Raw genomic sequence first — 22,967 nt, 5'->3', positions numbered from 1 at the left:
TGTCTTTTCTACCCCAAAATGTCTAGCGACTCGACTGTAGTGCGCCTCCCAAATCATCTTGGCAGGCTTGCTCGAAGGTACACATAGGTGTCGCAGGTGGCATAATAGCGCATCAGGTGGTAAAAGTCTGGAACCTGCTTACCTTCCAGGAGCATCTGGTATGTGGTGTTGAATTCTAGATCACTCTTGTAAAGATGTGGTCATTTCAAAGTCTCGTGTCCACAAGAGTTGAGCACAATGATCAAAGCCATGATCGGCGGTCGGCTAAGGCAGTCTGCAACATTAATGGGTTGTCCTTCTTGTACTTAATGTTCAAATGGAATTGTTGCAGGCATGTGGATCATTTCTGACGGCAATCATTTTGCAACTTTCCTTATGTTTGTAATGAACTGCAGGAATCGATGGTTTGTGTGGATGAACGTTTCCTTCCCCGGAATGTAATGCTTCCATTATCGGCAAGCCTAAACAATTGAATACATCTCCTTGTTATAGGTGGGATACTTTCAAACTGTGTCTGAAAGTGTCTCACTGTGATATGCCATCAAATGCCCTTGCTGAGTAAGAACTGCACCAATAGCATAGTCGGAGGCATCTGTCTCAATCTCAAATGGTTGATGCAAGTCTGGTAATGTGAGCATTGGTGCAGAGTAGAGGCGATGCTTCAACTCAGCAAATGCCTTATGTTGGGATTCAGACCAAAAGAACTTTGCTTTCACTCCGCCCTTGGTGACTTGACTCAAAGGCCAAGTGATATGAGAGAAACCCAACATGAACCTGCAGTAGAAATTGGCAAGACCCAAAAAGCTACGGAGCTTTGTTAGAGTGGTTGGGGCTGGCCAATCCTGAATAACTTGTATCTTGGTTGGGTCCACATGCACACCCCGCTCATCAATGATGTACCCCAGATATTAAACCTGGGTCATACCAAAAGTGCATTTCTCCAAATTGGCACACAGTTTGTGTTGACGCAGGGTTTGGACGACATGTCGAATATGGTGAAGGTTCTCTTCCCCTCTGCTTGAATATCAGGATGTCATCCAAATACACTACCACGAATGAGTTTGATTGGTGTCTGGTGATAACCAGACTTCAAGTCAATCTTGCTAAAATATTTGGCCCCTTTTAGCCAATCCAAAAGGTCATTAATTTATGGGATTGGATACCTATTCTGGACAGTGATCTTATTCAGCGTGTGATAGTCAATACAGAGTCTTCGGGTCCTGTCCTTCTTCTGTATCAACACAATCGGGATCCCACAGGATGATGAGCTTGGCCTGATGTGCCATTTCTGCAACAGCTCCTGAATCTGACTCTTGATTTCACCGTTCTCCAAAACAGAGCATTGATAGATCGGTCCATTGGGTAGCAGCACACCAAGGGTCAAATCGATGAACTGCTTGACCTGACAGTGTAGGGGTACCCCTGTGGGTGGGGTGAAGATGTCCATGTACTCCTCCGTGATCTTGTCCATATGTTGTTGTCGTGCGGAGGAGCCCGGTCTAGAGGTCATGGATGTGGCCACAATCTTCTTGCCCTGAGGGCGAATCATAAGGAAGACAAATTTACCGGTCTGGGAAATGATCTTACTGCATTGCTTCGCAGAGATCAAAGAGATGGCAGTAGGCGGTGCTACCTCTGGTATCCTATATAACTTATTGCCCAAAGTAATAATAACAATGCGAGGCCTAGACTCATACACAGCATGATGCTTCCACAAGTATGGTTGGCCTAATAACACATCACAAACTTCAAGAGGAGCAACATCACATAGTACCTCATCTGTGAAGGGCTTGATGTTGTGGGGAAGGCGGCACTGTTGGTTGACGTGGAGATATCATCCTTGGTGAAGCCACCCGATGATGCACGATTGCAGGTGTAGTGTGGTGAGTAGACCCAACCACTTCACGACCTCTGTTGAAATGAGGTTCTTTTGGCTACCACTGTCGACATGAATTGTAGCGAAGAACCCTTCACCCACATCTGTGAGTGGAAGAGACGCGCCCCCTCCTCTGGATCTTCAGGCTCAATCTTCTAGATCTTGGTGGTAGCAACGGTGGCACTAGGCTCTGCATCAATAGTCTGCTTCCCTTTGTCATTCCCCTTGTCAGGTTCTGACTCAAAGTCGGAATATGTATCTGATTCGGAAGCCTTCAGCTCGACCACCAGTGGCTACTTGGCTCGACACTCACTTGTGTTGTGAGTGGGGCTCTTATGGAACCCACACCATTTTCTTGTGTCCTTTGTCTTCGTGGTGTTTTTCTTTGCTTACGACTTTGGCGGTTTATCCTGGGTAGCCCCGCCTTGGCTTTGTCCTTTGTTCTACGGTTTGGGGGCGCCTTTCCCTTGCTTCGAGTTTGCATATCTAAAGTCTCGCTTCTTCTGTTTAAATTTATGCTCGATCTTAACAGTTTATTGATAGGTGGCACCAAGTGAGGAGATGTCCAAGAACTCCATCTCGTCCTAGATGTACTTGTGTAGACAGTTGCGGTACTTGAGTACCAAATACCGCTCAGAATCCTTGATACCCAACTTCGTGCAAAGGGTATAAAAAATATTTGTGAACTTTGGCACATCTTGGTCCCTTCCCTATCGCAGCATGGTCCACTTTATATATTTATCTTCATCGCTCCCAACAAGGTAATATTGTTCCTTGATGGCATCTCGGAAAGAATTCCAAGTGGGTGCAGCTGAAAACAGTGAGTGTTCTCTCTCATACTTCTGTTCACAGTAGGGCTCCCACCAATGCTTGACATGGGGGGCGACTTTGAGGAGTGCAAAAGTAATATTTTCCCGATTGAAAAAATCATGAACCAAAAAATATCCTTCCAACAGATTTAACCATCTATATACGGCGTCTACATTTATTTGGTCTTCAAATATGGGAATGTCAAAGTTGACTTGAACCTTAAAGGGAGTGGCACCTCCAGAGTGGCTGCTGGATGAAGATGCGTCACCTATGGGTAGTCGCCGAAGGATCTGGGCAAAGTTGTCCATCATCGTGTTCCTTTGTTGCTCGAGGGCTTTTTCGAACAATATTTTGAAATGACCTCCTGCTCCCTCGTCTTTCTTTTCTTCCAGCATGGCAGGTCGTCGGTTTTGCAAGGCTAGTCTTGCAAAGGTTCAACCAGTTCGAGCCCTAACTCCTTATACCCTGACCTCGTTGGGGACATGCAAATAAAAACAGAGAAAGAGCAGATCGCTCTGATACCACTAATCTGGACTTATGCAGGAATGCAACAGAACACAGATATAAACATAAACACAAAGATGCAGCAGAAATAAAACTTTATTTTATTAACATCAAAAAATTGAAATATACTTACATACAAAATGAAAATAAACTAGCTCGGGTGATGGTAGCTTATCTCTGAGAAGAGATGTGGTGGCTACATGCCTCTGAACTGTGTTACAATGAGGCTCAAGGGCCTTTTTATTATTGAACAACAAAGGGAAACCATAAACAACCAAAAACCTAACCCTAGGAGATGGAACGCTAAGAGTTTGTGGGCCCCGTTAGGGTTAGTTGTGCAGTCCACTTCTCAGGGTCGTAACTTGGTCATATGATCTATGTTTGGTGCATACAATACCTCGTTAGAAAGATCTCTCTGAGTACTACAGGATTTGCACCAAGCCCCTGCCTGTTACCCACCACTTGTGGGTAGTGTATATAGGAGCAAATTTTTCTCCTAGATGGTCCTCAACTGGTAGCCGATAGCGCCTTGTAGCCCCCAAATAGCTCGATGTGCCATTTTCTCCACCACTTGAGCCAGCCATGTGGTCCCTCGCCCATCTGTTATGAATGTATGTTTGAAGGTGGGCCTCCTGACCCCAAAGATATGACTTTTCATTAGTTTGGTTGAGTAATTTTGTTTACTTTTCATGGGCACTTTTGGGCATGGATTGGTGGGGGGATTCAGCAAAAAGAGTGGGTTAGGTCTGTATTCTTGTCTCCATTGCCTGATTTTGCAGTTACCCTTGTATCCTAGTCTCGTGGGATCTCCTTTACTGGCCATTAGCTTTAGGGATGGCACTACATGGGAAATCCCAATTTTGGTTGCGTGGTCTCACTTCCCGATACCACCTACATTACTCCCCTTCCACTCATTTTAGCCCCATTCATCTATTTTCCCATCTAGGTCCACATGTGTCCACTGGGTCCGCATAGGGTTAGCCTCCCCCTGCCCTTGTCCACACCTTGGGTCGAGCCTAGAACGATGCCCCGGAGGATGATGCAACTAAAAAGAAAATAAAAAATATAATTTGGCCACTCTCAATAAGGAATGTACCACAAAATGCGAAAGATGGCTAGGACATACAAATTTAGCACATGGGCAAAAGACAAACATGAGCTCTACTCCTTATCCATGGCCATCACCCTGGTTCCTATGGGCCCTAGATGAGTCCCCTCCATCATTAAGGAACCCATGATTGTCCCAACCCCTGGTGGGCGATGAACTGTCCCGCCTTAAAGGGGGTATCCACTGCTATATATTACACAACATGCTCTCATCCCTTGGAGCCCCAAGCAGTTATGAAGAAAAATCCATCAAAGGCAAAAGGTATATGAAGAAGGGTAGAAAAACAAAGGTCGAGATAACTCATGTACCACAATTTGATCCCTCCTACACTCATATACCTAGGTGTGAGCTTCCCTTATTATAGCTACCCTTATACCATGACATGTGGTGTGGATGATTCCCCTGATCCCCACTTTGTTCCATTGCTATATCATGTGCCACCTATCACTTGAGGGATGTACAATGGACATGTCACCCCATTTAACTTCCCGATACCACCATCATTACTCCCCTTCCACACTCATTTTAGCCCCATTCATCTATTTTCCCATCTAGGTCCACATGTGTCCACTAGGTCCGCATAGGGTTAGCCTCCTCCTACCTTTGTCCACACCTTGGGTCGGGCCTGGAACGATGCCCCGGAGGATGATGCAACTAAAAAGAAAATAAAAAACATAATTTGGCCACACTCAACAAGGAATGTACCACAAAATGCGAAAGATGGCTAGGACATACAAATTTAGCACATGGGCAAAAGACAAACATGAGCTCTACCCCTTATCCATGGCCATCACCCTGGTTCCTATGGGCCCTAGATGAGTCCCCTCCATCATTAAGGAACCCATGATTCTCCCAACCCCTGGTGAGCGATGAACTGCCCCACTTTAAAGGGGGTATCCACTGCTATATATTACACAACATGCTCTCATCCCCTAGAGCCCCAAGCAGTTATGAAGAAAAATCAATCAAAGGCAAAAGGTATATGAAGAAGGGTAGAAAAAAAAAGGTCGAGATAACTCATGTACCACAATTTGCTCCCTCCTACACTCATATACCTAGGTGTGGGCTTCCCTTATTATAGCTACCCTTGTACCATGACATGTGGTCTGGATGATTCCCCTGATCCCCACTTTGTTCCATTGCTATATCATGTGCCACCTATCACTTGAGGGATGTACAATAGACATGTCACCCCATTTAACTTCCCGATACCACCTTCATTACTCCCCTTCCACACTCATTTTAGCCCCATTCATCTATTTTCCCATCTAGGTCCACATGTGTCCACTAGGTCCACATAGGGTTAGCCTCCCCCTCCCCTTGTCCACACCTTGGGTCGGGCCTGGAACGATGCCCTGGAGGTTGATGCAACTAAAAAGAAAATAAAAAACATAATTTGGCCACTCTCAACAAGGAATGTACCACAAAATGCAAAAGATGGCTAGGACATACAAATTTAGCACATGGGCAAAAGCCAAACATGAGCTCTACCCCTTATCCATGGCCATCACCCTGGTTCCTATGGGCCCTAGATGAGTCCCCTCCATCATTAAGGAACCCATGATTGTCCCAACCCCTGGTGGGCGATGAACTGCCCCACTTTAAAGGGGGTATCCACTGCTATATATTACACAACATGCTCTCATCCCCTGGAGCCCCAAGCAGTTATGAAGAAAAATCAATCAAAGGCAAAAGGTATATGAAGAAAGATAGAAAACAAAGGTCGAGATAACTCATGTACCACAATTTGCTCCCTCCTACACTCATATACCTAGGTGTGGGCTTCCCTTATTATAGCTACCCTTGTACCATGACATGTGGTCTGGATGATTCCCCTGATCCCCACTTTGTTCCATTGCTATATCATGTGCCACCTATCACTTGAGGGATGTACCATGGACATGTCACCCCATTTAAAGGTTGAAACCACCTAATAGGGCCCTTGGTTAACCGCCTTATTGAGCTTGGAGACACTTGTACATGCCAAAGCCCACTATGGAAGGGCATGCCACCATGAAGTGTCCCATTGGTTCCATGACTTGTAAGCTCTTTTACTTGATTATTCTAATGATTTGTTGTATTGGAGGGCAAGGGGACACATTGGATCTTATGCAGGATTGCAGGTGGGTTTCCATTTGGGGCTTGGTCTCCCTATATAGGGTCCTAGCCCTCCAGAGGGCCACATTGGCACTTATAGGGTGAGCGTTGAGAGCCATGGGCCTCCACCATAGCAGAGAGTACTTCATGGATCCCCAGCACCACTCATTGATTGCTCGTGTTCCACCTTTTGGATGAGGATGATGCACCTAGTTCACCATGCCCAGTCAGCTCCACACTTGCACCATACACTTGGCAGATGTTCCAGGGTCTAGAGGATGTCTCCCACTGCAGAGGGAGGGCTTATATCATCATCCTAGCCCTTACAGATGGTCTATAGGCATTTTCAATCCACTTGGAGACCCATGAGGATGTCCTTGTGCCCCCACACCCACTTGAGAGCACCACAGGTTCTTGCTTGGAAAACAAGGGGCCAACCCCTTGTCCACTATGTTTGGAGTCCAGTTCTTCATCATGGCACCCCTTGGACTTCATTAGGCCTCCTCAAAGGCCCAACGACTCACTTTGTTCATCATTCAACCCTCTTGAGAGGCTTCTTATTATGCTATTGAGCTATTTGGTTGGCTTGCCACCAAAAGTATTGTTATTATGCACATTATTTTATTTTAGGGGCTCAATTAGTCCAATTTAGCTAAATCGAATTCATGACAGAGTGTATAAATAGAAGTGAAATGATTCATTTTGATCATCATCACTTAGATTGGGTTATTTTATCTTGTGAGATTTTCGCTATCCTTTCTGGAGGATGAGTTCAAATGTAATGGATGAATTTTGATGTTTGGATATCTCTCTCTTATCTTAGAGCTTCATTATTGACATAAATTGATGATTGGATATATTATTTGTTACATGTATGTGCTCTTCTAATGCTATTCTTGTTATTTACTTTTGTCACATGCATTTTGTTGGGATTTCGCTATACTAGGTTAAAAATTATTGTTTTTCTTATGCGAAATTGTGGAAATTTGATCTTTTATAGTGTTGCATCATGTCATGGGCCATGTATGAATGAGTGAATGTTCCTAGAGATAATTTGTGTCAAAATTTATCTTGATAAGTCATCAAATATTGCAAATTGAAGTGTAAAGACCTTGAAGTTGCTTCTCTCATGCCCTAATGCCATGCAAAGTTGTTTTCAAGGCCTCCTTGACCAGGTGAATCTATTCCAAACTATAAATTCTCCACGACTCCATCTCTCCCAAAGGACAAGGCACTAATCCTCCATAGGTGATCACATTAAAAGCTTATTTCTCTCACCTTCTTCTCTTTTCTAGGCCTAGCCTCCATAGGTCACCTAGGGCATCAATTTTCTCACGATTCATCCATCAAAAAGCTTCGATCTCTTGCCCACTATTGTGTTGGTGTGTCTCCTAGGTGCCCTCCAAATTTCATGAGATTTTAACGGTGGGATCTTGAGATACTTCAAGCCCTAGCTCCGAGATCGATTCTTGCCTCTAGTTTCCTTTGGCTAGTGACCTCATTGGGTCATTGCATCAAAATCAAAGAATAATTTTCCTGGATCCCCTTCTCCTCATCAATTAGGTCAAGCACACCCTTGAGTGATCATTTCCATCCCTTGACCTAAATTTGGGTCCATTTGGTCTTGTGTGGTCCCACTTCCTATCAAAGTTAATCCTTTAAAGAACATTTAGAAACCAAGTTTCCACAAGGATTTTGAGGTCTAGGAATCTTCTTTGCAAGTCATGCCTTCAAACCCTAGCCCCCAAAATCCTCCTAGCCCTTCCTCAAGAGCCTTTCACCTTGCTTCCCAAGCAAGCAAGCCACAGATTTGAGCCTCTCCTATGTATAGGCTTTTGGGATCACCTTTCATTCTCTATCATTGATATATTCACTATAGTGATCCTTATTATACCAGGTCTCCTCCCATCGGTGAAAGTTTGTAAAGAGCAGGGAGCCTTAGATGAGGTGACAGTGAGTTATCACTCAATTGTTGCCCCTTGACCTAATAGTCGCCCTATAGGATCCCCTCCTAGGGGACCCCTGCTAGTTTGAGCGGTAACACTACCTATGGCCATGGGTCTGCGGCAAACCTCAAAAAAACGTCGTTTAGGGGGTCAAAACAGCTCTGGAAGTTCAGTACCTGAAAAAACTTCTAAAAATAGTAAATGTTGCTATAATCAAGGAAACTGATGAAACTGACTGGAGGTCTAGGTAGAATAGGTAGGTAACCGCCATATCCACCTAGATCAGTGTAACAACCCACTCAGGCTATCGGCCCCCACTTTATTTTACTTTTTTTAATTCAACTTTAAAACCCCCAAAAAAATATTACCCAAAAGCAAAAATTTTGATTTTCTCTTCGTATGGCCTTTGGCCTTCTCATCCTACTTTAAAAAAAAAATCATTTCATACAATCACAATCGAACCTAGCCTCGACGATCCTATACAAGCCTAGCTTTCTATGTGATTCAGAGATTGCTTTTCAAAGTTTCTCACTCTTATACCACGTTAATTTTCCCTGCAAACCTAGCACCCTGTAATTCATTGACCTAGCAAATTACAAATCTACTAAATGAAAGCATAGTTAGGTTCTTAACTTAATTAGCAGAAGCAAAAAAATTTCATTCGCCAATCTCAACCACAATGACACAAACAAATTTTACTCTTCATTAAAATAAATCTTAGAACTTACTTGGGCTCTCGTCCTCAAATAATGGCCCAACTGAGAAAATACAAATTACAATATACTTTGAATATGATCCAGTAGATCAAGCCCTAGATTGGTCCTCAATCTTCTTGGTTGATATAAATCTCCAAGTTGTCCTTCCTACACTTACTCGAACCTGGCATACTAGAGTATCACACTCCTCACTGAGATGCCTCTCTCAATCTTGTGTTGTTGTATGGTGTGTCTTTCTCCCTCTCCTTAGCCTTGCTTTTATAACTTTACATTGAGCTAAATCCCTAACCCTAATCTCCAAAGTGATTAACAGTCGAGATTAGATCTCGTCTCACTTGAGATCAAGGGTTGAAATTAAAACATAATCACTAAAGTAAATATTTCACTTTTCCTAAGTTTACTTTAGTTCAATTAGCCAACATAATAATTATGTGTTTTTCCTAAGTTAAAACTTAGGCTAAGTTACAAAAGCAACTTTCTCACACTAGAGTAAGTGTCTAAGGAGATATTGGATGACTTTTACACGCCTAGAAACTTAAGCCTCTACAGAAGTACCTACCCGAGCTACAAACATCAACATGGGTTGACTAACTCTTCACCATAACATTTCAAATCCTCTTTGATTATATTCCTTGACTCCGTAACCCTTTGGATTGGCACTAGTCTTGATCCATTGTCCATTTACTTCTAAGGTTCATCTTACACTTTGCTTAGGGACACCTCCCTTGTGCCTATTTCCTCAAAATCTAGCATGGCTTGTGAGGGACGCACAAGGCAAAGGACCAGACCCTGTTACAACAATGAGGTAGATTGCCATTGTCACCTCAACAATCTTCATCTTGCTCATTAGTGGAATTTCACCACAAGGAAGGCTCCCCAGTGATCATCTAAGAGGATATTCTATGTTATATGATTCATGGTAATAAAAGCATCGGCTAGGTGCAGATACTTGATAATGGGCAAAGAATCAAGACCCAAGTTGCACGAAGTGTCGAAATGTTTCAGAGTTTCGGAAACGGTTATGTTTAGAAACGTCACCTCTCAAAAATGGAAATGTTGGCTGAAACATCATATATATATATATATATATATATAAAGTGAATAACACATTATCTTGCAATATAAAAGGGAATAAGACCCATAGATGACAATTTAGAAGGAAAACCAAGTCTACATTAACTCTCATAGATGATTACATGATGGTCGAGTTTCGGAGTTTCAGGTACGGGTACGGCCCGAAATGTCGAGTTCCTAGAAGTTACGTGCAACATAGATCAAGACTACTTAATAAGGAATAGCATATCATGCACCAAAACTAGAAAAGGCTAATATGACCTAGGGTTTCTTGATATGTAGGAACAAAGGAGCTGCTAGGCACATATGAGTCTAAGCAAAGGTTTGTTAAAAGGTAAGATTAAAAAAGTAATAGAGCAAACCCTTGATATAAGCCTCAAGTTGAAGCCCTGCTCGGGTTAGGGTTTCTAGAGCACAAGTATCTAAGGATGACATGACCCCTCTAAGGGGAAGTTTTATCATGCAAAAGGCTAGATGCTAAACTTCTGTTTTACTACTACATACACTCAATCCACTGTTAGTTTTTGGATATGGTAGAAGCAGAAAGGTGTTCTAGTCTGAGATGATGTCTAAGAGGCTAAGGAACACGAGATCTCCAAAACCCAGAAAAGGTTTCGTGAGAAAAGACATGGAGACGCCTTAATTAAAATAATTAGGCAATAATTAGAAAGTTCATAACTCTAACTTAGGAATATTAGTTAATTAAAGGGAATTAATTAAGGAAGTTTAATTTTGCTCTAGAGACTTCCATGGATGAAATCAAGATGATCTGAGCCATTGGTTGAGATGTAATCGTGGTTGTTGAGACTTCAACAAGAGATTATAAGAGTAGTTCGAAGGGCTTGGAGATGGTATCAGTAGTGAGTTGAGCAATTCGACTACCCAGTTGCAAGTATTTCAACAAGGGCGCAGTTGAAGCTAAGGAAAGCATCAAAGCAAGGGTTTTAGCAGATATTTTAAAGCAGGAATCCAGGGGAATTTTCCTCAGTATTTTCCAATGTTCAGGAGACAAGAAGAGGAGGTTAAATTCATCTATAAAGGAGGTTGAATACAGCAGTGCGAGTTAGCCAGATATCCCAGTGCGAGTTATCGGAGGAGCCACGAATGCAGAGCAAGTGGGTTTCAGAGGTAGAGGGAGGCAAGACGACTTGTCTGGAGGTGATTCCAAGGTTGTACGAATTTCTCCTCAGCGAAATCTATGCATTCCAGCAGAAAGTCTCAGAGCAATAGCAACAGGCAATCAGTTTGCCGGAAAGGGTTTCCGGTAAGTAGATCAGGTATTCGCAAAGCAGATCTAGTGTAGAGATTTGCAGCATTAGGGTTTTGCAGTAGCAGATTTGTGCAAGGAAGGAAGAGAAAAGCACGCAAGGGCAATTTCCATAAATTCTTAGAGATTTTCCAATTTGCCAATATCGAGAAGGAGACCGTAATTTCCAATAGACGAAGGTAGTAGAAGGCAAAGCGATTTGCCAGTGCGAGCCTGCCAATCAAGCCAGTGAGAGTTTCAAGGTCAGTAATGTGTGTGCCAAAGCTGCGATATTTTTTCTAGTGGTAGAACAAGCCACCCAAACAAAGCAACAAGCAATGTGAGTTCCGGGAGAGATTCCGGAGGCAAGTGCGAGTTACCCAGTGCAGAACTGCGCAGTCTAGTGAGGGGTGCAAGCTGCAGAGGAGAAGGCCAAGTTAATTTGCCGGAAAGAGAAGGAGATACATAGTTTATTAGTTCTCCAGTTTTTGAGTTTCGCAGAGATGGTCGTAGTAGGAATCAAAGATCAAGATAGATTGGATGGAGCCTCCAACTTTGGCATCTGGAAGGCCAGGATGCTATTCCTTTTAGATGAGCATGGTCTGAAGGAGTTTGTGACAATAGTGATAGCTATACCAGCAGATCTTATCTTGTTACATGATTACAAAAAGGACATGGCCAAGGCCAAGAGGATGGTCTTAGACGAAGTTCGGGATCATATCGTACCGCATATTGAAGAGAAGGGAACTACAAGGAGATGTGGGACGATATCAGCAAGTTGTACCAGGATCCCTCTGAGAGTCAGAAGATGATACTCAAAGAGAAGTTGAGGCCGATCAAAATGCATAAGGGAGAGAACGTAATGTCCTATTTCGCCATAATTCAGGGTGTCAGAGACGAACTTGCAAAAATTGGAGAAAAGCGAGTAGAGGATGAACTAGTGTGAACAGCTCTTAACAGGTTTACAAAGGAATGGTGAACCTTTGTTCAGGTGATTACTAGATGGGATAAGCTACCAGATTGGGAACGCCTATGGAGTGACTTCACTCAGGAGGAGCTAAGGCTCAGTCTCATCGAGGGTACTACTAGTAGCAGTGGCAAGGGACTGAAGGTAGAGGAGGAAAATGTCGCTCTTGTAGGGAAGGGAAAAGCGAAGAAGGGTCCCAACCAGGGATAAGACTCTAAAGGAGAGAAGAAGAAGAAGGACCTGTCAAAGGTCAAGTGCTTCGAATGTGGTGAACTTGGTCACTATGTCAGCCAGTGTCCAAAAAGGAAGGACAAGAAGGGAAGCAGACAACAGCTTCGGCAGAGATTGATGACTTGTCCGCCAGATTGGAGGATGAGTTTGCTATGTTTGCAACATTATCCTCAGATGGAGGAGAGTATGATACTCCAGTATGCCAAATCAGGCAGGGTTTGAGGGAGGAGCAGCAAGAGGTCTAGATCTAGCCAAGGAGAGCTTGACCAGTAGATCAAATTCGATTGTTATGAATTCTTAGATGGATCATTACCTATGCCATGGGAGCACAAAGAGTTATAGTAGCAAGAGGATCAAAGTTTCAACAAGGTGCAATCATATTCTCGAGAGGCAGTGTAGAGCAAGTTAGGCATAGTCAGATACTCAAGAGGCAGGTGCAGAGCGAGTTGCAATGACTCAGCAAATTTGTGAGAGATCAAGATACACAGTTGCAGTGGTTGCAGTAGCGCATAGGCATCAACAGTGTCAGATCAGAGTATACGTAGTAGCATGGTGGACAGTGATTGCCAAAGTGATTTCCAGTGACAGGGAGTCAGTTCAACTTGAAGATGTGAAGGAAGGAGGTATCGTAGATGTCAGACACCAGCAGCGTGGATCATTTCGCCTACAACATGTTCCCACAAACCAACAGGTGGCTGATATACTCACAAAGGCCTTGGGGAGAGCAAAGTTTGTCTACTTCAAGGAGTAGATGGATATAGTGGAGAACACCTTACTCACTAAGACGGAGTGTTAGTTTTTGGATATGGTAGCAACGAACAGGTGTTCTAGTCTTGGATGATGTCTAAAAGGCTAAGGAACACGAGATCTCCAAAACCCAAAAAAAGTTTGCCGAGAAAAGACATGGAGATGGCTTAATTAAATTAATTAGCCAATAATTAGAAAGTTCCTAATTCTAACTTAGGAAAATTGGTTAATTAAAGGGAATTAATTAAGGAAGTTCAATTTTGCTCTAGCGACTTCCATGTATGAAGTCAAGATGATCTGAGCCATTGGTTGAGATGTAATCGTGGTCGTTGAGACTCCAACAAGAGATTATAAGAGCAAGTCGAAGGACTTGGAGATGGTGTCAGTAGCAAGTTGAGCAGTTCAACTACCCAGTTGTAGGTATTCAGCAAGGGCGCAGCTGAAGCTAGGGAAAGCATCGGAGCAAGGGTTTCAGCAAAGATATGAGAGTAGGAGTGAAGGAATTTTCTTTAGTACTTTCTAGTGTCCGGGAGGCAAGAAAGAGGAGGTTGAATACAGCAATGCAAGTTAGCCAAATTCCCCAGTGCGAGTTGTCGAAGGGGCCACATTTCAGTTCCCAATTGTCAGATCAATGTCCCAGAGGCAAAGCGAGTGGGTTTAAGAGGTAGAGGGAGGCAGGACGATTTGTTTGCAGGTGATTCCACGGTTGTACTAATTTCTCCTCAGCGAGATCACTACATTCCAGCAGAAAGTGTGAATTCTAGGAGGTGTGAGTGGCTAGGAGAGGCTAGATCAATTGCAGAGGGAGACAAGGTGTCTTCCAGTATATTTTTCCAATAGATTGTTGGAGCTTTGCCAATGAGAGGCAAGTAGACCATTGTACTCTTAAATTTGTTGAAGATAATAATAAAATCCCCATCTACTGCATTGGTTTTCCCTTCAGGGTTTTTCCAGTGACAATCATCCAAAAATAATTGTGTTAATTTTATTGTGTGTGTGCATCTATTTCTCAGTTCTAGTTTTTATATTCTGCAACATTTTACTCTGAAGAATGCAATAGTGAATTTATCATTGTTTGCCAAATAATAATTCAAAAGACAAATAAATTGCAAATGGTTAGAAGATAAATATCCAGTTTATTGCATTCAAGGAATTTTCACATCCACAAGCGCCCTAAACTAATTCAGCCCTAGCTAAATGCCCTAGCAGTTTGCTTTAAAAGGCTTAGAAAATAGAAAAGAAGGAAAATATTAAGTTTTTCACAGTTTTTTATCAACACAAATGTAGTCAATTCCTAATCCTACTAAACGTGATGGAGTCTTTAGGGCTACTTCAAGAGATAAAGGACAAATGCTTGGAATAAAAGGGAAAAATCTTTTGCTTCCACTTATATAAATCCTAACTATCTTTTTTGTGAGGGGAGAAAATAAATAGGAGAAGCATACTAATAGGTCTGCTATGGATAACATGCAAAAATTGTCCAAGATTTTCCATAAACAATTTGCATTTAGACATGGAGCATAGAAAAACCCTAGCAATAATTAAATACATGTAAAACAACGAAAATTTGCAATAAACTTACAATTCTTCCACGAAAAAGTCTCCTTTCAATCCCAAAAAGACATCTCCTAGACAAGCCAATCTTCGATAGCAAGGGCACTATAAAAATCGCATCTCCAAAGTAGCGAGTTACATAAAGGCTAAGTTGAGCTCTCAAGAAGAGGTTGAAATCCAAGTGTGATGATGAATAGAATGAATGGAAGGATCCTCAATTTATATGAGGTCTATCCTTCCATTTTACAACAAAATATTAGCCTAAAAGCCCTATGACAAGTTTAATTTTGAGTATGAATCAAGATAGTGGGTTACAAGCCAACCCAATAGCTCATAATAATAAAAATATGCCACAAAAGCCCACACACTTTGGTCAAAACTCTCCATAAGCATCATCTCATGCCCTTTTGGAGCAATAAATATGATGAAAGTGCATGAAATGGGCTAGGGGATGCCCTATCATCATAAGAAACTCCATCCTTGAGGGAAAGCCCTCAAGAAGTGCCACAAAATATCTCCAAGTGTCAAAACCATGCCTTGGGTGCCCTGCATTATCTTCAAAGAGGCTAGAAATATGATGTGGCACAATCTCTCTCCAGCGTTGGGGCTCTAAGTGGTAGTACAAGCCGTCCCTTGTCATCCTAAGGATGACCATCATCATCTGGACTCCAAATCAAATCATGCCCATCAAACAAAGTCAAGGCCAACCTTAGGGGTGTGTTGGGTCCATTGGGTACATCATCAAGAATCTCCTACACCAAGCAAGAGGAGTTCAGCGTTTCAACATATGGGGGTGCTCTGAGGTGCCAATCATTCGCTAGAATCATCAAAGTGCCCAGCACTCTACTCTGAAGGGGCAATGTTGCATCTACAAGGTCATCACTACTCTCTGGAAGTGAGGTACGATCTAGGCATCATGTGTAGTGGAGGCATGGAGTGTGTCCTCGAGGCCTATACTATTGTGAAAAAGGCCACCTATATCAAAATCAAGTAAAAGTTACAGGTATCAGTAGGGATAATGACCATAGATACATCATAGTGGACCATATTTAACTATTAAAGTCATAATAATATTTCAAATTGGGATCACCTTCAAATATCTAACTAGACCAAGTCTCGTAAAAGTGTTTCCTACTTGTGTTAGGGATGGCTAGATAATCAACCCTATTAGGTGCTTCCAACCCCTACGGGGAGGTGACATGTCCTAGGTCAACCTTTCAACTCATAGGGGTTTGTGATAATGTGGCAAGGGAGGGGAAATGCTTCATGGCTAGGTGCCATGGTCATAGGACCAGTTGATGGAGGTCCATTGAACATCCATCATCCTGAGTGTATAGATGTATGGAGGGAGCAATCGTGGAGGCATGAGTTACCCCTTTCCTCGGCCTGCTTTTTCCACCCCTCTGGTGCGCCTTTTACTTCTTTTGATAATGCTTTGATAGGGAGCATAGTTCAAGTGTCCAAGCTTGCTTTTAATGATATAGCATTGACTTACCCTTTAATGATGAGTCAACTTCTTGCTCATCGGGGTTGGACATGCAAGGGTTCCTTATTATGTGATGGACCATCAAGTGCTCAAGAATCGAGTGATGTCTAATGAGGGGGTAGAGCTCATGCTAGACTTTTTCCCACGCGTTAATTAGTGTCTAGGCTATCTTTTGCATTTTAACTTTTCTTTTTCTCGCATTGTGGCCAATTTAAGCTTTTACCTTTCTTATAGTTGCATCAACCTCCAGGGCAAAGTTTCTGGCCAAACTCATGGATGAGGATATGAAGGTGAAAACCCCAATGAACCAATGACAGCAAAACTTGAAGGATGGACACAAAATCAAGGAAATGGTAAAACGTGGTAAGCATGGAGAGGTTATGGACACACTACTTCAATCAAGTTTCCTGATAGTGCCCCTCCTACAACCCTAATGCCTCAGAGGAGGTCCCACTATACTAGGGTCAAAAACCAACCCCCTTAGTATGGTGAGAGAACAACTTTACAATCAATATCAATCAATCATTCAGATCACCCCTTAACCCATGTTAGAATGCCCAAAACATTAAGTAAAAGCATATGATTGAAAATGGTTAAAGTACATGTTGAATGGTGACCCACCTTCCTTCAAGAGGAATGTCAGATGGTGAGAGGTGTCTGACCGGTGCAAATGGCAGAGGAATATGGCATATCATCATACACTAAGCAATGTAGGGTTGCTAGCTGGCTATCTGTCCAAAGTAGGGGAGAAATTTTCTCCTATAAGGTTACATGTGTTTTGGGGAGGAACAGTGTCAAAGGAAAGCCAGCATAAAATGAGAGGAAGAGTTGTTGTGATAGTGGGAAACCCTCTCTTCGTTCACCCTCGAGTTGCACTCATGTTTCAAAGCTTTCTCACTTCAATACAACTTTGTGTGGAAATAGTACATAATCATAGACTTTGTCCCCAAAGAGGGCAGGGCTAATCCTTGAGTTGTCACCCCCATTACTAAGAGTATTAAATTGGACACCAATAGGTCAATGCTAAATTGTAGGAAACACTCACTCCCAATACCAAACCAAAAACATCAATACAGGCTATGTTGTAGGAAACGTGGTATAGAGGTCCGTTTCCGTAAGGGTACGGCCGTGAAACGCATTTCCGGTCGCACTGCCACGTTTCCCAAAACGGAAACGTGGCCAGTACGGCCGGAAACGCATTTCACGGCTTACTACCCACGTTTCCTCATTAACTTGTGTTTTTTTAAAAAAAAAATTAATTTGTTTTTTAATTTACTTTTAGGGTATGTTAGTGACTTCTTGTTGCTTCTAGATGCGTGTCTAAAGCTATAAAAGTGAATTTTTGCCCTAGTGTTGATATGCAGTTCATCAAGAAGTTTGAGGGATATGCAGTTCATGGTAATGTTAAATTATTAAAGTAAAAGTGATATTCTCCTTTATTTTTCATTTTCATCCTTTTACTTAAATTTTTAACATTACCATGAAATGACTCAGGATGTTTGAGAGTGGTTTCGCCCTCATTGGATTTCATATGGAGAAAGTAGAATTTTAGATCTCACTCAAAATCCAGCAGACTTATTTGTTTTTCAGGATTTCAGGATTGGAGGGATTGCAATGTTTCCATTGGATTTTATCATGTAGTAGGGTATGGAACTTGTATTTAATCAAGAGAACCAAGCCCTCTATGCAGGGGAAACTCCCAATAATCAAGATCATGTAGCGTACTAGGGTATGAAATGTGTATTTAATCAAGAGCACTAAGGTCGTTCAACTATGTAGGAGGAGACTCCCAATACAACAATGGTCATTCTAAAGAATTGGATTGCAGAAAATCCTAATTTGGATCTCTCTCTTGCAGCCTTATAGTCTTTATTGTACTTGCAGCCTCATATATTAATATAAATAAAGGCTGATTTTGAGATTTGGATATATAATAAAGGTTGCTTTTGGATATTCCGATATTTTTATTTTCATTATGTGATCATTCATGAGTAAATGTGATGTAAATTAAATCTTAATGTTTAAGTGTAATAAATTATAATGTATCATTTATGCTTTATGATTGCACATATATATATATATATATATATATATATATATAAATATTTTCAATATATATATATATATATATATATATATATATTCGCGTTTCCCCGTTTCCAAAATTTGGGGAGGTCGCGTTTCGTATTGCTTCCCGTTTCGGAAACTCGTACCCGTTTCCTTGTTTCGTGCAACTTAGAACACAGGTATATGAAACAAGTCCCATACACACCCAAAACCTTTCATGCACATTTTGCAATCTAGTAATGTTGGCCAGCATGGATCAGTGCATTTCAATGTTTTCCTAAATTTTTTGGGCCCACTCAAGTGCCCACGAGGACCATGGGACCCATAGAGGGGCTAAAAATCTCATATAACTCTTAATTTTGAATGTATAACCTCATCTCTAAAGGTTATTTTCAAAATTTACATAGTGTAATCATGTATGGGAATTAAAATAGACAAGAGTTTCCTTCTAAAAAGTCATTAAAAGTATCATTCTTATTTTCTTGCAAGACAGTGTCTTAACTTAAAATAATCAATATATATTATATTTTAAATTTTTGATATAATGTGTTTCCCTAGTGTATCTATTAGGTGGGGTCATGTTTCCAAAACATTCCCATTTCCAAAACCCATACCTGTTTCCAAGTTTGGTGCAACTTAGGCTCAAATGGGACTCAAAGAGTCAAAAGTACAATCATCCATAGTGCCAATGTGGTAAAGCCATAGCCATCTCCTAGACACAAAAAAATAATCCTGATAATAAACATAAAGTAATTTGCCTCATATTCCTTGTATATTTTTGGTTCTTTGGAAGCACCCTTAGGGATTTTGGAGAGCAGCTTTTGAAAAACTCTGCCCATGTCATCTCATAGCCTAGTGTGGAGTAGCATTTGAATTGGATGCCTATCAGTGGGTGGTGAATGTTCCCAGGGCAGCAATTTTCCCATGCACTGAATTTTTAAGAGATAAATATATTTCTTATGTTTTATCTTGGTTTTATGTGATGTATTGTGTGTTTTCAATTCCAATTTTGAAAGGCCGTTCCACATTAGTTATGGTTCTGCATATAATTCCTGTTGTTGGCTTCATATTCTTGGTACTTCACATGGTTGTATGATGACTAGGTTGTCAAAAGTATGGGTACAATTGAGGTGCACTAAGGCACCTCATTTTTCAACAATAAGGCGATTGGCTAAACATGTGACAGCCCACCAATCTCTGACATGGCCAAGCCCCAAGAAGAGTAGAATCATGGATAGGGACCCCTAGTTGTGGATAAGCTAACTCTAACAAATAGCTAGCCTCTAAAACCCAAGGAGGATGAACCCCCAACACCTACAACAGTGGGGTCCCCATTTGTCTGAACCTATGTTGCAATAAAATACAAACCACCGCCACCCCTCAACATTTATATACCCAAAAAATAAGCCACCTAGTTCATGTTCCATGAACATGATGTTGAAAAAGAATTCATTGGTGCAAATCAGATGATAAAATTTGGCATTAAACTCAAGGAAATATATTATTCTAGATATGCTGTTTTGGACATTTGAGAGTCTAGTATCGTTTTTATGGTTTCGTAGTTAGAATTTGAAATTCTCTATATGAATGCATGGATGTCAGTGGAAAACCCAAAAATATGTATGTAGTATGCATGCACGCCAAGTACCAAAAGACATTGTTTTTCCCTGTACAAAATTGTGACGCCTTAGGCAAGGAAATGAATATAACTATCTGACAGGGCCAATGATTGTACCAAGTAAAAGGATCTCCCTAAGTACCCATTTTTAAGGACTGAAAATGGCAGTACCACATAAATAGACTAAAAATCCCACGCCCCGGATCACAAGAATTCACAATGATGGCACCAAGTAAATGGAATAAATTTCTTACATCCCAGTAATATGGCAAAGGAACACATTAAAGTGGGTTTAATATCTTAAGTTTGTCATCATACATTAGTTCATGTCCTTCAATCCTGAGTCTTTGAGTTCAGTAAACAGTTAAAACATGAAATCCCCAGAGTACCCAGTCCAAGCCTCCAAGGGATGAAAGCAACGTTGAGATATTTGTGATCGGGATTAAATCAGCGAGGGTCCGGAAATTAAAAACAAAACAAAAACAAAAACAAAAAATCGTAAAAATTGGCAAAAAACAGCAAAATTAAATTAAAAAAACAAAACAAAAAAATACGAAAAATATGATTTTTTTGGTCTGATCACGATTTTTTCGAAAAAAAATCGCTGATTTAATCGTTTCAGGGAAAAACTCCAATTAAACTGAGATTTTCGCAACACTGGATGAAAGCTTAGTAAAAATAGGCAAGGTTGCATTGCATCTAAAGGCATCCAAATGCCTTGGTGTTCTGATACATAACCATGTGCCATCAGCCACACTTACATATGGCATGATATTTACAGTGAGATGAGTTGATTGGACCTCCTAGGGTTGGTCTGGGCATTGTAGAAGTAGACGCACATATAAGCCCATGAAGATGATTACCATGAATACTCTAGGGATGCCTGCAATCTTGGATGCCTCTAACTTTGGATGAGTAGTATGCTCACTCTAGTACGCATGTTGAGGGACTTGTTTTGCGGCATGTCCCTAAAAACCTGTGATATGTATACTTGTATGTGTATATTATAATTCATAAGTTATAACCTTCACATACTGTACTGAGAAGACTTTAACTGATTGCAGGTACTTTAAAATTAGGTCTTCAAAGCTTATGCCATCAGCAGTATTTTGGAGAGATATCTCCACCTTAATAACTAACACCCTTGATCTCCAAAACATTAAATCGATGTAATAGGCAATGATTATGATAGAGGTTTCAGAACATTGAAGAACAGGAATATGCTCCAGAAAAATCCATAATGCAGTACTGAATAGCTGTTCAGTTTTCCATAACTATGGCAAGGTAGGAAAACAGTTATCAAACAGTATTTCTGCATTGCTTCTATCTCCCACTCCAAACAATGTGGCTAATGAGGCCCTAAAATTTCAAAATTCTTTATATTTCCTTATAAATCAAACTACAGATCTCCACACATAGCACCTTTACATTAGAACAGGATGATATGATAAAGATACTCATTATAAAATGACCAAGCCAAGTGTGAAATTAATAATGAAAATAAGAAAGAATCCACCCATCTTCAGCTCATCATTAGATCCTATAATTAGAGATAAATTGGTCAACTAATGCCCAAAGAATTTGCATATTGTGTGAAATTTATACAGCTCCTGATAGCAAAATTACATGAAGAATTAGCAAGATAGCATGTTCTAAATATCAAGAACTGATGTCAAAATGAACTCTCTTTCTTTTCTTAAAAAGAAAAATCCTGCAAGGATGAAAAGCAAACCTCCTGTCAAGTTCCACTTGCATATCAGCTTCAGACAGAGGAATTCGAGGTGGGCATCCATCAATTACACATCCTACACCTCCACCATGAGATTCTCCAAAAGTTGTAACACGAAATAAAGTACCAAATGTATTTCCGGTACCAGCTCGTATCTCTGCCATTTTAAAGACAAAATCATAGCAAAATGAGTACAAATTCATTATGGGTAATCCTGCTTGCAATTTAAAGAAGGAAACATGAAACTTAAATTGGTAATCATTAAGTTATAGACATTCTAACAATAGATATAAAGTTGAAATAATTGGAGACAAAATCAAACTAAAGACAAGCAGGTGTAACTCGAGTGGTTGCAAGAAAAAGTTGTTAACCTTCCCCACCCATGTTCAAACTTCAAATCCCATTTTGTGACATGTTTGCTCTAAGTAAGCCAGTGTTGATAAGCTATATATGATATATTCATGAGTTGTTGTCCTGGCCTTGTGCCCTAAAAAATCTAGGGTTTAACTTGTGTACCACCCTCTGAGTAAGGTGATATACACAGGAGGTTTCCCCCAAAATATATTACCCAGATATAAAAATAAAAACAAATAATCCCGCTGGCAATTTGAAGAAAGAAACAGGAAACTTAAATTGCTTCTCATTAAGTTAGAGACTTTCCAATAATAGGTTCAAAGCTGAATTGACTTATAAAACTGTGTCACTAATCCTTTCAACATGAAAATAAGTACTAAATACACATACCACCCTCAAGAGTCAAAAGAAGTGCTCATGAGGTTTACCCAGATATAAAATAAATAAATAATCCTGCTTGCAATTTGAAAAAAGAAACACGAAATTTAAATTGCTCCTCATTAAGTTAGAGACTTGCCATCAATAGATACAAATTTTAATAATTTACAGAACTTTCTATGTCTCACTAACCTTTTCAACATGAAAATAAGTATGCACGACATACACATAGTGAATATTCCACAAGATGAGATATTTTGCTCTTGGTTGATGTAAAAGGTATAAAATATAATATGATTTCAAATAAAACCTTAATGGCTAAAATATAAAAATTTTAACTTTATAATTTGACTTTTTTTGTATTGTATTTGTCACTGATAGTGTCTGTCACCCCTCACATACTGTATGTGGCCTTATATTCATGATTTTCATCACAACCTAGTTTTACTTGTGATTTTC

General features: G+C 40.8%; 1 protein-coding gene across 1 annotated transcript in view; it reads right to left on the bottom strand.

The window, feature by feature from the left end:
* The window catches only part of LOC149225766 (chorismate synthase 2, chloroplastic-like), a 117,274-nt gene that overhangs the window by 69,955 nt on the left and 24,352 nt on the right, over positions 1–22,967 (bottom strand). The window contains exon 2 of the mRNA XM_089377306.1: positions 21,780–21,933. Coding sequence (XP_089233432.1) covers positions 21,780–21,933 — 154 coding nt within the window. The remainder of the gene's footprint in view (positions 1–21,779; positions 21,934–22,967) is intronic.

This window comes from Pinus tabuliformis, chromosome J (assembly GCF_031772625.1).
Source record: "Pinus tabuliformis cultivar Carrire ecotype Pingquan chromosome J, CPIR1, whole genome shotgun sequence".
NCBI lineage: Eukaryota > Viridiplantae > Streptophyta > Pinopsida > Pinales > Pinaceae > Pinus > Pinus tabuliformis.
The sequence above is the reverse complement of the archived record's forward strand: the minus strand, read 5'-3'. Positions and strand labels throughout refer to the sequence as shown.